The following is a 15,741-nucleotide window of genomic DNA, read 5'->3' as shown; positions in this document are numbered from 1 at the left end:
TCTAACAAATTCATTTCCCCCTCAGGTCTGTGCACTGCCTGATCCTCCCCCCAGATCTTCCCTTGCCTGCCCCCTTTCTGTCATTCCAAACTTAGTTCAAGTATCACTGAAGAAGGAATTCATAAGGCCTGGACTCCATCTTAGGCCTGTTCATGCTGATCATGCTCGGTCACCTTTCCAACGAACTCTGAACTCTGTGTTTAGTGCCTATGAAAACAAGAACTGAAGGATAAGACCTCCTCCAGACAGGGGAACCTTGAAGATAGTATCTAGGTTAGTCATCGCCTAAGAGAAAACATACACTAATCACCCCTTCCTCCAGACAGGCCATAAATTTTTCTGTATCTATCAGAGTGTAACCTCAGGTTTATTGATTATTGGCTAATTGTTTGACTGTTTGAACACATAGCACGTGAATGATGGGGTTATTGGGATTGTGTTTTCCTTGGTTTATGTAAGTCTCAAGGAATTTGGAGTGGTGGGTTCAGATATGTACACATGGGGTAGAAAAGATTTTCACAAATGCTGGTCGGGGTCCTTGGCTAAGAGAAGACTCTGCCTTGGGCCCGCCGGTGTCATAAACTGCACTCCACTACCTGCATTGTCCTTCTGAGTGAGTTTGTTTCCCGGAATGTGTGGCTACAACATCATCCCCCTCCTTGACCATCTAATCCAATGGTCCTCAAACCTTAGGGTGCATCAGAACAACCTAACTGCTTCTGGGGAAGGCTCACCCCAGAGCCTGGAGAAGCACCCAAGACTTAGCATTTCTATCAAGGTCCCAGGTGATGCGGAGCCTGCTGATCTGAGATCCCCACTTTAATCACCAGTCTAATCCAAACCAGCCACTCCCTTCTTCCTTACCATCTGTCACAACACCCACTGGTGTCTTTCAGAGCTGTGACACGGCCTGAAAGGGCCCGTCTTCCCTTGGTTTCCTACTTCTATGTCTGACTTCCTCACTGCAACCTTCTCATCCACTGGAGCCGAAGTCCCCAGCCTCCTAGGATGCGTGTGTCCCCAGCGCCTTCCAGAAAAACAGGCCCCAAGTGGATTCCCGACAGACATTCAGTGAAAGAAAAACACAGAGGAGAAGATAAGAGGGGGCATGAGTTTAATGTGTGCTAATTATCCCTGATTTCTGAGCCATACATATATATATACATATATATATATAAATTTATGTATATATATAAACTTCACAGCAGAGCAAACAAAAGTCAGCTATGGCTATTGACCTGAGAGTAACCCCTGGGTCAGTGTGTCTCAAACTTTATCATGAGAGTCACATGGCCTTTTTATTAAACACAGATTTGGGGACCTCACCCCAAACCTACTAGATCAGCCTCTTCAAGGGAGGGGGTCAAAACACGGGGTATTTTAATTCACAAGAAGGTGACCCTGGCAGTTGATCACTATTCACAAATGTCCTGGCTGGACACAATCACCCAGGGTGTTTATTCAAAACACAGATTCCTTGACTCCACATCTAGTGATTCTGATTCGGAAGGACTAGGATGGGGCCTAGGAATTTATATACTTAACAAACACCTCGGTAAGTCCCGTGATCTGAGAAGTCTGGAAGACACCGTCCCTTATGATTTCACTTACTATCTTTCAATCTTTCACCCCAACCCTGATCTGTCTCTAAGCTTTTAAATATAGTTTTAGAGTCACACCACACACACACACACACACACACACACACACACACACACACACACACGGAAGCAGCAGCACAGGAACGAGCCAAGCTATCTGAGAATAACTTGTGCAAATAACTGAAGCCACCAAGAGGATATTAGAGCGTCTGAGGCCACAACGCTCCATCATCACCCCGTTAAAATGTCACTCCTCCCCAGCCGGGGGCCAGCTTACATAAAGACCAGGCCAGCAGGGTTCCCAGAAAGCCTGATGGTCTTTTCTTCAGTGTGTCTGAAATTGATCAGTTTCCCTATAGCAGTTCTCACTTTGGACATTCTAGTTTCCAATGTTGCATCCTTCTTTTAGGTTCTTGGTCTAGAACCTTAGCATCTTCTTAGACTCTCTCCTCTGCCTGCATCCAGACCATCTCCAGGTTCTGTGAGTTTGAAACCAAGGAAGACTCTGTGGGGCCTTTCTAGGTACAAACCACTGTCTTGTTCCCTACCTCTTGTTCGACCTTCCCTGAATTCCAAAGAGCAGACTCAAGCAGTTAATGATTAGAACAATTGAGTCACAGGACTCTGGCTCCTCCAGAAGGGATATAAATAAAAATTTCCTGGTGGAGGATGGTGACTGCATGCTGACCAAAAGCATGTAGATATCAGACTAGTTGGGACTAGAAAGCTGGTGACTGAGATTCCACAATCATCACCCTGCTGTTGTTGCCAGTTGCTCAGTCATGTCCCACTCTTTGCGACCCCCTGGACTGCAGCAGGCCAGGCTTCCCTGTCCTTTCCTATCTCCTGGAGTTTGCTCAAACTTATGTCCATTGAGTCAATGATGCTATCCAACCATCTCATCCTCTGCTGCCCTCTTCTCCTCCTGCCCTCAGTCTCTCCTAGTATCAGGATCTTTTCCAATGAGTTGGCTCTTCACATCAGATGGCCAAAGTATTGGAGCTTCAGCTTCACCATCAGTCCTTCCAGTGAATACTCAGAATTGATTTCCTTTAGGATTGACTGGTTTAATCTCCTTGCTGTCCAAGGGACTCTCAAGAGTCTTCCTCAGTACCAGTTTTGAAAGCATCAATTCTTCGGTGCTCAGCCTTCTTTATGACCCAACTCTCACATCCGTACATGACTACTGGAAAAACCATAGCTTTGACTATATGGACCTTTGTCGGCAAAGTGATGACTCTGCTTTTTAATACACTGTGTAGGCTTGTCATAGCATCACCCTGTTACCTACCATCAACCAGGAAGAAAATTGTTCATGAGCTGATCAACCCTCATCCATTAATATTGCCTTTAAAATCCCTTCTCTGAAAGCCATCAAGCAGTTTAGATCTTTTGAGCATTAGATGCCCATTCTCCTTACATGGTAGCCTGAAAAAAACACTGTACTTCCATTCACCACAACTCAGTGTCAATAGATCAGCTTTGCTGCAAGTGCAGCAAGCAAACCCGAGTTTGGTTCAGTAACAGGTTCTACCCTGGGATGGTTTCCCAGCCACCATCCTTCTACTAAAGAGCATCCCCTAGGGCCCTTCCAGCCTCCCAACTCCAGTGCGTTAATCAGGCCCTAAATTCCTGGAACACTTTGCTTGAATGCATAAACCCTTCTTTAAATACAAACCAACCAACCACAAAGCACTTCCCCAGCTTCCTGTTACCTGCAGGATAAAATCTCAACCCTTCCCCTGACCTCCAAGTTCTCTTCAATCTGGCATCACTTCTCCAGCCTTGTTTTTAATGAACATCCACCCCCAGGTCTGGGCTCACTTCCTGCTCTGCCTCTGAGAGGTCCAACTGGGAACTCTGCCCCTACCTGGAATGGCCTCTACAGTCATCCCTTCGGTTCAAGTTCCCCAGGACCCCAGCAGCACAGACCGACAGCTCACGCAGATCTCGGGCATAATGCAGTGCTTCTCAAGTGCGATCCCCGGACCAGGAGCACCTTGGAACTTGTCAGAAATGCTCATTCTCAGGCCTAGCCCCAGACCTACTGAATCAGAATCTCTGGAGGATGGGCCCAGCAACCAGGCTATTAACCAGCCTTAAAGGTGATTCTGATGCCTGCTCACATTTGAGAGCCAAAGAAGAGCAGTTAAGACTGGTGGCTGTTGAGTTTCCACTCTCCTTTCAGGGACAAAGCGGTGCCAGAAGTTTACCCAGGAATTTCTTAGGGACCCTCCATGAGAAAGGTCAGTTATCTCTGAAATATTGCTTGGCGCCTGCCTCTGAGAATGAGCAAGTATGATGGTGAAGCACAGGAAATGGCCACTATCCAAGATCTTTCTTAACCTGCCAAAACTGTAGTTTCCTCTGGTGCAACCTAATGGCTTCACTATCTGGGGAAAGATTGTATCATAAGATCCATCATGTTGTGAGTGTTTAAAAGGCAAGGGTTCTTGGTACCCAAAGAGGGGAAGGGCTCCTAGAGACTGGACAGTGGAGCTGGAACCAGTCCAGATGCGTCTCCAGGGCAGCTGTGCTCGAGGGTGGACACTGACAAGCAGTAAGAGGAACAGCCTAGGGTTGTGCTCGTGGGGATGGGCCTCATGCTCAAGAGCCCAGGGATTTAGGCAGGGCGGAGCACCTGGGAGGCTCCGCCCAGCCGCTGCACAGTTTGGCCAATGCAGGGCTAAGTTACAACAGCGACACCCTGTGACAACTGGAAAGCAAAGCAGCTGAACTGCGGGGACTCCCTATTGGATGAAGATAGAACCTCTTTGGGGATGTATGAACCCGTTTTTATGTATTCAGAGGATAGAAGAGCTTCCAGGGGGATACAATGGACTTTCTACCACTAGGGCTTGGATGGCATAGTGCTCCAAGCCTCAGTTTCCTCCTCTGGAGAGTAGAGATGACGGCTTGTGCAGAAGGACAAATCTTTGGCTATATATATATATATATATACAGCAAGCAGGACCTTAGTTCTCTGGACCAGGAATTGAACCCATGCTCCCTGAAAGGGAAGCACAGAGTCCTAACCACTGGGAAACCAGGGAATTCCTTTTCCCCTCTCACTCATCATTGGCAATATTAATGTATGCCTTCCTCCTTATATTCTCTTGCCTTCAGGTCCAGCAGGGCCACTGCAGCCCTTTCTGTGTTTTCCAAGTAGAAAGTAGAAATAGTTTGAGGTCACTGGCATTTTCTATCTTTTGTAAAAATCTGTAGCGTGTCCTTCGAAGAAAAAGTGCTGGCTATCCGTTGAGGGAAAAGGAGAAGATAAATGCATTCAAGAACGATGAGGAGAGAGCAGGGGAAGGTCACGGGAAGTAGGGAATCTCGGGAATCTCCCAGCCTCCCTCCCTGCTTCCTGACTGTGCCCTCAGGTTCAAGATAAGATGAGCCCAGAATGCCGAAGGGAATGACCAGGGCTCCCAGCCTCACCAAAGATCCCCCTGTGCCAGGTGTATCGTGAAAGCAGCTGTCTTAGGGCCCGAGGGACAACAGGGCCTGAGCCAGTGGACATCTCAGTGATGATGGGGTGGGAGGAGACAGGTGACGGTCTCAGTAGATCAGGTCAGGAGAGGAGTTCCCAAGGACAATGACAGGGGCATTCCCACCAGCCTAGTGGAGTAAGGGCTCAATTGGAAATGAATTCATTTAAAGAAAAAAAAAATTTCGTCTTGTATGCGTAGAGCATTTGGCATAGTTTTTGGTGCCCCATCTGCAAAATGAACGTCAAATGCTAGGGTGATCATTGTTGTAGATGCCAAGGGTGGCATGCCTCACTGAAGCATCGCACGGGGGAACTTGGGTTCACACTCTTTTCCTGTAAACATCCTGTTTCCCGGCCGCTTCTTGCTAGTTTCTGAGTTAGTGCAGAGCCCTGCGCGATAGACGTGGGCACATTCATGGAGGGGAATCATGTTTTTAATTGTGAACAGAAAGTTGCTTTTTTTGAGCTTGCTCTTAGAAGGCACCTCTTATGTTCAATTTGCATGCCAATTAGAGACAATTCGTCTTCAAGGCAAAGTTAATTGACTAAAGCTGAGGAACAAGAAATGAAAGACCTTTGAGCTGCTATTCCTCCCCAGTCCAGCTGGGACACAGGCCTCCCCAGGTAGTTCCCAAACCTCTCAAAAAATCCCAGAACCACATGAAGATGGAGACAGAAGAGCTGGACGTTGAGTATCCAGTTGGAAGGAGTGACTTCCCTTGTGTAGGATTCCAGATCATTCGATTCATGATCACGGGAAGCCAATCTAAACTATTACCCAGTCAATTTAGAGCCAAATATTAAACCCTTTGTCCTGATTTTTTAAAAAAAAGTTCATGAAGGCGGAACAGCCATGGAACTCTGGGAGGTAAAGGAGGCTCCCATTTTGCAAAGAACTGAGATCAAAGGTGCCATTCAAGTTCATGCCTCTCTCAGCAAAAAAAGAAACCTCTGCCCCATATGATCATCATTTCCCTAAAGAAATCCAATGTTTATGCAAGACATTCAAAGTGCCTTCTCCTCAAACCGCATAATCAGTTGTTCAGTTGCTAAGTTGTGTCCCACTCTGTTGCGACCCAGGGGACTGGGTAACCAAAGCCACCCAGAAAATAACACCAGAAGGCATGGAAATTCCGGCCACCAGGGGCCGCTCTTACTCACCCAGGACCTTCCATGCTGCTGCTGCTGCTAAGTCGCTTCAGTCGTGTCCGACTCTGTGGGACCCCAGAGACGGCAGCCCACCAGGCTCCCCCGTCCCTGGGATTCTCCAGGCAAGAACACTGGAGTGGGTTGCCATTTCCTTCTCCAATGCATGAAAGTGAAAAGTGAAAGTGAAGTCGCTCAGTCGTGTCCGACTCTTAGCCACCCCATGGACTGCAGCCCACCAGGCTCCTCCGTCCATGGGATTTTCCAGGCAAGAGTACTGGAGTGGGGTGCCATTGCCTTCTCCCAGGACCTTCCATAGTTCAAAGCCAAAGCAAAACATGCTGCTAAAACGCTTCAAGTGAAAAGGGATTGCAAAGCTTTTGAAACCCAAAGTCAGTGACAGGGACTTGGTGGTGGGTGGTGGGGTGGTGACGGACGGGGGACAGTGTGTATCACTCAGTTTTGCATTTTTGGTCCTTGCAGCTTTTGTTCATTTGTTCCTTTAAGATCTGTAACTACAGCGTCCCAGAAGCTGGGCTTCAATTTGTTAAGGAAGGTTTTTCTAACCAGACCATATGTTGAACTCACAGACAATTATTCATTGCTTCCAGTGTCCTAACCTGTGTCTGTTCTGGGGACAGAACATTCACGTCTGCCCACCCTCTACTTCTGAATGATTCCAAACCTGTGGGTCCTGAACAGTAGCCCCAACAGGGAAATCAGGACCCAACTGCGGGCCACATTGATAAACCACGGACGAGTGGGCTGAGCCTGCACTGGCCGTGTTCCGCTGTGGCACGGCAGCTTTGCTGATTTCTGAAATGCATCCACCAGCCTCCCTAGGACTGGATGATTGCTCTTTGACTCCTCTGTCTCACCCTCCGGAAGCCCACATTGACTTCTGTCTTGGAATCCAGACTCCAGCTTTGCCACCAATTAGCCACACCCTCCTAAGGCCCTTGGCAGCCTTGATCTTTTTTATTGTAAGTTCTGAGAATGAGGATAAAAGACCTGGAATGCTGTGGCATGGAAGCCTATCATTATTATGCATCTCTGGGCAGGAAAATATTAATTTTCCAATCAGGCAGGTCTAGGCAAATCACAAAGAGGTCTAGGAACCACTGCTTGGAACATCTCACCACCGACAACTACATCATGGATTTTAGGATAAAATTCCCGAAGCAAACGGAGCAAAACAAATGCTGAGCAGGCCAAGAGCTGGCCACGCCTCGGGCTGGGTCACGCCTCTGGACCTGGTCCTACCTGGGCTGGTCTCCTGGGTCCGTGCCTTCGGGTGCCTCCTCGGGCTTCCTTTCTACTCTCTGACTGTTCCCAGGTGGTTGCACAGATCCTGGACTTCGCGCCAAAGAAGTCTTCTGGAGCACAAGAAAGAGACATTGGAAAGGAAATCAAGTAGGAGTCTTTGAAAACACAGAGACTTTATCAATAGGTCACTGATCACAACACTGAAGAGCCAGGGGTGTTTTTGTTTGTTCGTTGTTTGGCTTTACCGTCCATCTGAGCATTGACAGTGCTAGGCGCTGAGCGAGGCTTTGGAGGCACACGGTGAGCAAAGCCCTGCTCTCACCTAATGGAGGAGAAACACAGCAAACCAGCGATTTGAGCTGAGTCGCTGACTGTTTCAGTAAAGGAACATAATGGGGACACCCATCGCACTTTGGGGGCCATCTGCTTCTGAAGAAACTGGGGTACTGAATCTAAGATCTCCGTGCATCTTGTCTGTGGCCTCACCTCAATGAAAATACACTTCCTGCCCCTGCCCCATGGTTTGCACGCTGGAATTCAGCTGGAAACCAGAAAAAAATACTGAAGGGAGAAAATGAGGAGGAACCCTGGGGCCACTCACTGAGGTCTCAACCATTCTAAGAGTTGGTCATCATTTCTTAAATGGCACAATAAGCTTGTCTGCTGTTCACATGATTTTTCAAACCAAAACGCAAACATTTAAAGCACAGTCAAAACGTCAAATCATAGGACAGAAAGAGATGAGATGTTTTAAAAACTCAATTTAAATGATGCTCATTTAAGTCTGATACAAATATCAGAAATGGGGGAAAGGACTTCTAGGAATCCCCAGCAGTATTCCTCAAAGCAGTGGTTGTCTTCTTTTTTTTAAACAACTTTTTAAGTATTTATTTTGGTTTTTGGTTGCACTGAGAGGCTTGTGGGATCTTACTTCCCCGGAGAACTGAATCCATGTCTCCTGCAGTGGGAATTGAACCCATGTCTCCTGCAGTGGAAGCACGGAGTTTTAACCACTAGACCACCAGGGAAGTCCCCAGTGGCTGTCTTTTGTCTTCGCAGCGGGGTTCCTGAACCCCCGCTCCCCGAAACAACACACACACTTTCCTTTGGGGCCAGATCTGCCTCTTCTAAAGAACTGCTCTTCTGTCCGTCTGTCCCTAAGGTTCTCACGGAAACGTCAGTCCTAGAGCCCCTCACCCCTGCCTATCCGAATATGCACAAAACTCAGCTTAAGGCAGGTCCTTCCTCAAGACTCCCCAGAGAAGCAGAGGAAGGGTAAGCTGGCCGCTGGCTCTGTTAGAATATGAACGCAAGAGTTCCTGGCAGTCTGTCTCTGGCCACTGTGGAGGAAGGCAGGCTGCAGCAGAGAGTACAGACTCAGCAGGTAGAGAAAAGCCAAGACGGAATGTTTCCCCATCTGGTCTATTTCACTGAGTGGTCGGCTGCTCGTATTCACCCCATTGTGTCCAGAGGTGAAGTATAAAAGATGCTTCAGCTCTTGAGAGCTCAAACTTTCCAGTGCTAAATAGGAATACTACAGTTTGAAAAATCTTCATTCACTCTTGCTGAGACAGAATGAAGGGAAAGAACACAATAATAATAACAGCACCTGTGTACTGAGCATTGACTAAGTGCCAGGCACTGGGCCAGCAGCTTGGCTTCCAGTCTTCACCTCAGCCTTACGAGGAAGATGCTATGTGTGTCTCTGGGGATTTTGTTGTTGTTATTTTAAAAATTTAATGGTAAATCTCATGTATGGTAAATCTGACATACATATACTATCTCTAGATAGCTAGTGGAAGGTGCTGCTTGGCACAGGGAGCTCAGCTCGGTGCTCTGGGATGACCCCAAGGAGTGAGGCGGGGGTGGGAAGGAGGCTCAAGAGGGGTCGCAAAGAGTCGGACACGACTGGGCGACTGAACAACAAATATACCCATAGAGCTGACTCATGCTGCGGTACAACAGAAACCAACACCACACTGTAAAACAACCATACTTCAACTAAAAATAAAAAATTAACAGTAAATCTTCTTATGGGCTTATTTTTGATTTATCATCCCATTACTCAAATTTCTACATGAAGCCACTCCAGAAAAAAATTTGAAGTATTTTGAGCTGTATTATCAACACTCATGTCGCTATCTTAAAACAGGGGTTTTAAGAGGTTATGTATCTGGCCAAGATCACACAGCAGGGGAATCTGGTGGACCCGATCCTCTCTGATCCCAAAGCCAGGGAGAGGCATCTCAGTGGAGGTGGGGAGCTGGGGTCGATTCCTCACCTAAGAGGGGAACTGTGGACCCCAGGCTGGCTTGACCTCCATGCTGGCTGGCCCATTCCCTGCTCTATCCTGTGGACCTCAGTCTTCTGATCTGTGAGTCCTGGACAGAAATCACTCTCTAGAGCAGTATCAACACAATACAAACTTCCAGTCACAGTAAATTCCAACTCCAAAGTGTCCCTGACTCTTCTGATGAAGGCTCTTTATTCCATCTTACTACCTTTGGGTGCCTGCTTTACAATTTTTACTATGATGACTCCAGAATCATAATACAGAGTGAATGACATTTTCATATCAGGGTCCTGAATTTTTAAAACTCTAACCCAATTCCTGCTTGTCTAACTGTCATACAGGTCTCAGCTCCAAATCTCTTCTGCAGCTAGGTTTCCCTTTCAATCACCCTATTATCTGCAAATAATTGAACAGATAAATCTCCTGCTTTTTATTCCATGATCAAGGGTAATTTAAAGTAATTCTGGAAAGACACTGATGTATCTAACAGCTCAGACAGATGCAAACAACAGAAGAATCGGGAGGCAGAGCTCTGCTCTCACCAAAGGTGGGGAGGGGACCACGTGCTGAATTTCCTCCGGCAAAGGAAATATGACAAGGCCTCAGATTTGTCTTCAGAGAAGAAAAGAGGGTAGACCTTTATCTCTTTTCAGCCCCACCTGTCCTCCTAATAGAAAGCGAATCTGTAAAAAGAACAGCAGTTCTCTCCAGCGAAAACAGACCTGGATGGAGTCAAAATAAAGGCAGTTGTACCATCTATGGGGACAGCACACTGCACTGGCAAAGTTATTTCACATTCTCTGATTCTTACAAAAATCCCTGTGTGCTAAGTAGGCAGGTAAAATGCTGTTTTCCAATTCTCAGAAGCAGAAGGTTGAGGAACTTTTGCCAGGGCTCCTGCCTTGAAGTCCAATACTCTTTCCACAGTAATAACACCCAATGCCTGCATCGCATATTTTTTGGTATAATAACCATAGCAGACATTATCATGAACACTTTCTATGTGCCACATACAGGGCTCCACTGATTTTTCAAGCTTGCTTTACATCACTTCTCTTTTACAAAAGGCCTGTACATGTTTTCCCGAAACCACAACTACTGGGTCCACGTGCTCCACCTACTGAAGTCCACACGCCACGCGCCTTCCCTGGAAGCCACACTCAACATTCCAGCACCACGTCGCCGCATCTCTGAACTGTGTCTGTGAGCACCTGGGCTTTATCCAGTTTATTTTGTGCATCTATCAGCAAGATGTCCTAAGGTAATCACTTCTTCGCTTTAAGCCATATCAGCTTCCAAAAGCTTTCCTAGAAATGCTCCACATTCAGAAGGCGGACAACTGGGGTAGCCTGTACTATTTTTTTTTAAGTGCGTAACATATTTGAACTCATCCAGTTCTTACAACAACCCTATTTTACCACTAAGATCACCTAGCACAGAGAGGTTAAGCCACTTGCCCCAAATCACACGGTCTGGAAGTGGTGAAGCCAGGACTCGGACTCAGATGGTTTGGCGCCCTTGCTGCCCTGCCTTATGCCGCCTCACGAGGCAGTGGAAATAGTTGCCTATGACTCCCATCATCTTCCTGCCATGCTCCAAGGAACTAAACCAACCGGACATCTATGAACACTGTGGTACAGAGGCCTGGAGTCAATGCCCAGAATGGTCCCCTGGCACGGAGAGGCATTCCAGAAATACTTGTTGAATGTATGAAAAATAGATCATTCTTGTTTAGTCTGCTAGCCACCTCTGCAAATCGAGGGGCGCAAACTTGGTCTGTGGAGCTCTCACCTCTGCCTCATTGCCCGCAATGCCTCTGAGCTCTTCCCTCCCCCGTCCCTCCTCCTCCCCACCCCCACCGCTCCCCATCCAGGCTCCCCATCCTAGCAACAGTACTAAGCCCTGTTGCTTACAGGATTCCTAGGGGTCTGCTGTGTCAACAGGCGTCACTACAAAACAGGATACGTTTCTAAAGTTACCCCTTACACTTCCAAACTACAGGCTGGGAAAAAAAAAAAAAAAAAAACTGGCAATGCTCCACATGACAAACAGCCTTGTCAAGTTACTTCTTCAAATCTTTCCTTTGCTGCCATTGCTTGAGTAAACAAACAGCCTTTCTTTGGCTCAGGAATACTCCAGAGCTCTGGGTTTATTTAAAAGCAGTCAGTCTTCAAACAGTCACAACTTTCCAGTCCTAAAAAATACACTTTATCCAAAGCTAAAGTGCTTCCCTACTAAAAAAGAAAAATTCTCCTGACCTTACCTCTCAAATATGCTCCACCTCTCTGGACCACGGCTTACTGGTCATGCCAATAAAAAGGTTTAATTAACACGGTTAGATCATGACCAGGGTGTCTTGCCAAGTCGGCCCCTCTTGGAATGAGCTTCTGGGGAGCAGTGTGACTGCAGGTGAATGCTGGGAAGTAGACCAAAGGTCATCCCCATGGCATTAGGAATCGGATTTCAGAAGCAACTGCCAGGCTGCCAAATATGGAGGGGGAACACATGTTCTGTGCGAGGGCCAGTGGGCCGCCCATCCTCCCTGTCAAGCGAGGGCAGAGGCTTAGACCGGTTCTGCTAGATCATCCCAACCATTCTTCACCTCTCTCTCTGTCAGGCCAAGAACGGGGAGGCCCCCAGGTGGAATTTTAGGCTTCCCCAAATGGAATGCTTTCTCATGAAACATGGTGAGACATGGTAGGATAAATGAACGAGCTTTGGAGTCAGAGAGAGCTGGGTTTGAACCCCAACTCTACCCTGAGAAGGTGGAGAAAATAAGAGAATCGAGTTTGCGTGGGGGTTTGTGTGATTCCATCTCATGTTCAGGAAGGGCTGAGTCTAGACTTTAGGTTGATACAGAAGATTTTAAAAGATAAGGTGTGGACCTCCCTGGTGGTCCAGTGGTTAAGAAGCTGCCTGTCAATGCGGGGATACGGGTTCGATCCCTGGTCCTGGAAGATTCCACAGGCTGCAGGGCAACTAAGCCCACGGGTCACCACTACGGAAGCCCACGTGCCCTGGAGCCTGGGCTACGCAAGAGAAGCCACCACAGAGAGAAGCCCTAGCACCACAAGTACAGACAGAGAGGACCCTCTGCTTGCCACAACTAGAGAAAAATCTGTGTGCAACAACGAAGACCCAGTGCAGCCAAAAATAAATATATTTTTAAAAGATAGATGTATTATAAAAATATATATATATATATTTTAAAAGATATGGTGTAAGATACTAACTTTAGGGGAAGTTTAGGGAAAGAGTAAGGGAATTCTCTCTATTCTCTTTGCAATTTTTCTATAAATCGGAAAATATTTCCAAATAAAACATTTAATTAGAATAAAAGAGTCATGGTTCCTACCCTCATGGAACTTACAGTTTAGTGAATGAACGAGAGATAACATTCAATGAATAATATTTGTCTTCCCTTCCTCAAAATTGTTGGCATCAAAAGTGGTAAGAATTACCCCCCAAAGTACCCAGGAACCTCAAAGATGCCGGAGTTCACAAGTTCTGACATCTGGAGTCTGAGGGGAGAGGAAAACCTCTGGGACTTCAAAAAACTGCTCAATATTAATGTCTTGTCTGTGCTTAATATTTTAGTATCAATGTGATTTAAAGAGAGATACATAAGGTCAGAAAACCCAAATCATTTCACCCCAATCCCCGACCTGCCTGCCCCAAGTGAGTGACGAGAGAACTTTGTCAATATGGCAAAAAAAAAAAAACTGTCCAAATGGAGCAGAGTCCCTTTATTCAGAATTGGGGTTGTCAGATGGACTGTAATGTCCTGTGATTTTTTTTACATGATTGCACTTGAAATACAGATATAAATCTTATTTTTTGCTCCTCAGAATTTCTTTAATACATCTATTCATTTTCATGCTAAAGCAGCATGACGCTTGATTCAAGAATAAGGGTGGAACTGTTGGTGGAAATGTAAATTGATACAGCCACTGTGGAGAACAGTGGAGATTCCTTTTAAAACTAGGAATAAAACTACCACATGACCCAGCATTCAAAAAATAAGATCATGGCATTCGGTCCCATCACTTCATGGCAAACAGATGGGGAAACAATGACAGACTTTATTTTCTTGGGCTCCAAAATCACTGCAGATGGTGACTGCAGCCATGAAATTAAAAGACACTTGCTCCTTGGAAAGAAAGCTATGACAAACCTAGATGACATATTAAAAAGCAGAGACATCTTTGCCGACTAAGATCTGTATAATCAAAGCTACAGTTTTTCCAGTAGTCGTGTATGGATGTGAGAGTTGGACCATATAGAAGGATGAGCACCCAAGAATTGATGCTTTTGAACTGTGTTGTTGGAGAAGACTCTTGGACTGCAAGGAGATCCAACCAGTCAATCCTAAAGGAAATCAACCCTGAATATTCACTGGAAGGACTAATGCTGAAGCTGAAACTCCAATACTCTGGCCACCTGATTTGAAGAACTGACTCATTGGAAAAGACCCTGATTTGGGGATAGATTGAAGGCAGGAGGAGAAGGGGACAACAGAGGATGAAATGGTTGCATTGCATCACCAACTCAATGGACATGAGTTTGAGTAAGCTCCAGGAGTTGGTGATGGACAGGGAAGCCTGGCATGCTGCAGTCCATGGGGTCACAAAGAGTCAGACACAACTTAGCAACTGAACTGAACTGATGACCCAGTAATCCTACTACTGGACATATACCCTGAGGAAACCATGACTGAAAAAGACACATGCACCCCATGTTCATCGCAGCACTGTTTATACTAGCTAGGACATGGAAGCAGCCTAGATGGCCATTGACAGATGAATGAATAAAGAAGTTGTGGTACATATATACAATGGAATATTATTCAGCCATAAAAAGGAATGCATTTGAGTCAGTTCTGAAGAGGTGGATGAACCTAGAGCCTATTATACAGAGTGAAGTAAGTTAGAAAGAGAAAACCAACTACTGTATATTAACTCATGTATATGGAGTCTAGAAAGAGGGTACCGATGAACCGATATGCAGGGCAGCAACAGAAATACAGACACAGGGAACAGATGTGGACACAGTGGAGGAAGCAGAGGATGGGATGAATTGAGAGAACAGCACTGAGACATATACATCACTATATGTCAAATAGATAGCCAGTGGGAATTTGCTGCATGACACAGGGAGCTCAAATCTGGTGCTCTGTGATAATGCAGAGGGGCGAGATGGGGTGGGAGGTGGGAGAGAGGTTCAAGAGGGAGGGGACATATGTATACCTGTGGCTGATTCATGTTGGTATATGGCAGAAACCAATGCAATATTGAAAAGCAATTATCCTCCGATTACCTTCTCCAGGGGATATTCCCAACCCAGGGATCGAACCCAGGTCTCCCACATTGCAGGTGGATTCTTTACCAGCTGAGCCACAGGGAAGCCCCCAATTAAAAATAAATAAATTTTAAAAAGAATAAGGGTTCAAGAAAGCAACTATACTCCAATAAAAATAAAAGAAAAAAAGAACAAGGGTGCGGAAGCCAGGTCCAGCGGTTCAAAGCCAAACTGTAGTGTATATTTAGCCATAAGTCTTCTCTGCCTCTAGTATCATATCTGGAAAAGAGGGATCATATTTACAGGGTTGTTTCGAAGGTTAAATAAAACAATATGTGTGAAGCACCAGGTACAAGGCTAGATCATAGTAGACACTCATATATGTTAGTTATAATTATAAAGAAGAAACGGATTCAGAACTCATTAACTAGGAGCCCCAGTGCCTTTCTCAGCTTGGAGTTAAGACAGTAAGTCCTATTCTTCAGAAGTGGCATCCGGCCAAACGTGGAGCCATGCAGTTCACAAACTTTAATAATTACTGCAGCAAAAATTAGCACCAACCCTCTGGGCTGGGCCATCAGACGTCATACTAAACAAACTCTCTCCACTGTTACCAGCATTGCATTCATGCTGTTTAATTGTCT

The 15,741-nt window shown here is 46.1% G+C and overlaps 1 protein-coding gene across 47 annotated transcripts in view; it reads right to left on the bottom strand.

Moving 5' to 3' along the window:
- The window catches only part of TACC2 (transforming acidic coiled-coil containing protein 2), a 234,989-nt gene that overhangs the window by 182,041 nt on the left and 37,207 nt on the right, over positions 1-15,741 (bottom strand). For 42 of the 47 annotated variants that reach the window (XM_086377942.1, XM_086377954.1, XM_086377967.1 and 39 more), the window contains one exon: positions 7,504-7,616. In XM_086377942.1, coding sequence (XP_086234068.1) covers positions 7,504-7,616 — 113 coding nt within the window. The remainder of the gene's footprint in view (positions 1-7,503; positions 7,617-15,741) is intronic. The other 5 variants (XM_086377945.1, XM_086377963.1, XM_086377985.1 and 2 more) reach the window with 1 other exon arrangement.

This window comes from Bos grunniens, chromosome 26 (genome assembly GCF_055505025.1).
Source record: "Bos grunniens cultivar Pamir isolate PY7600 chromosome 26, Bosgru_T2T1.0, whole genome shotgun sequence".
Lineage (NCBI taxonomy): Eukaryota > Metazoa > Chordata > Mammalia > Artiodactyla > Bovidae > Bos > Bos grunniens.
The sequence above is the reverse complement of the archived record's forward strand: the minus strand, read 5'-3'. Positions and strand labels throughout refer to the sequence as shown.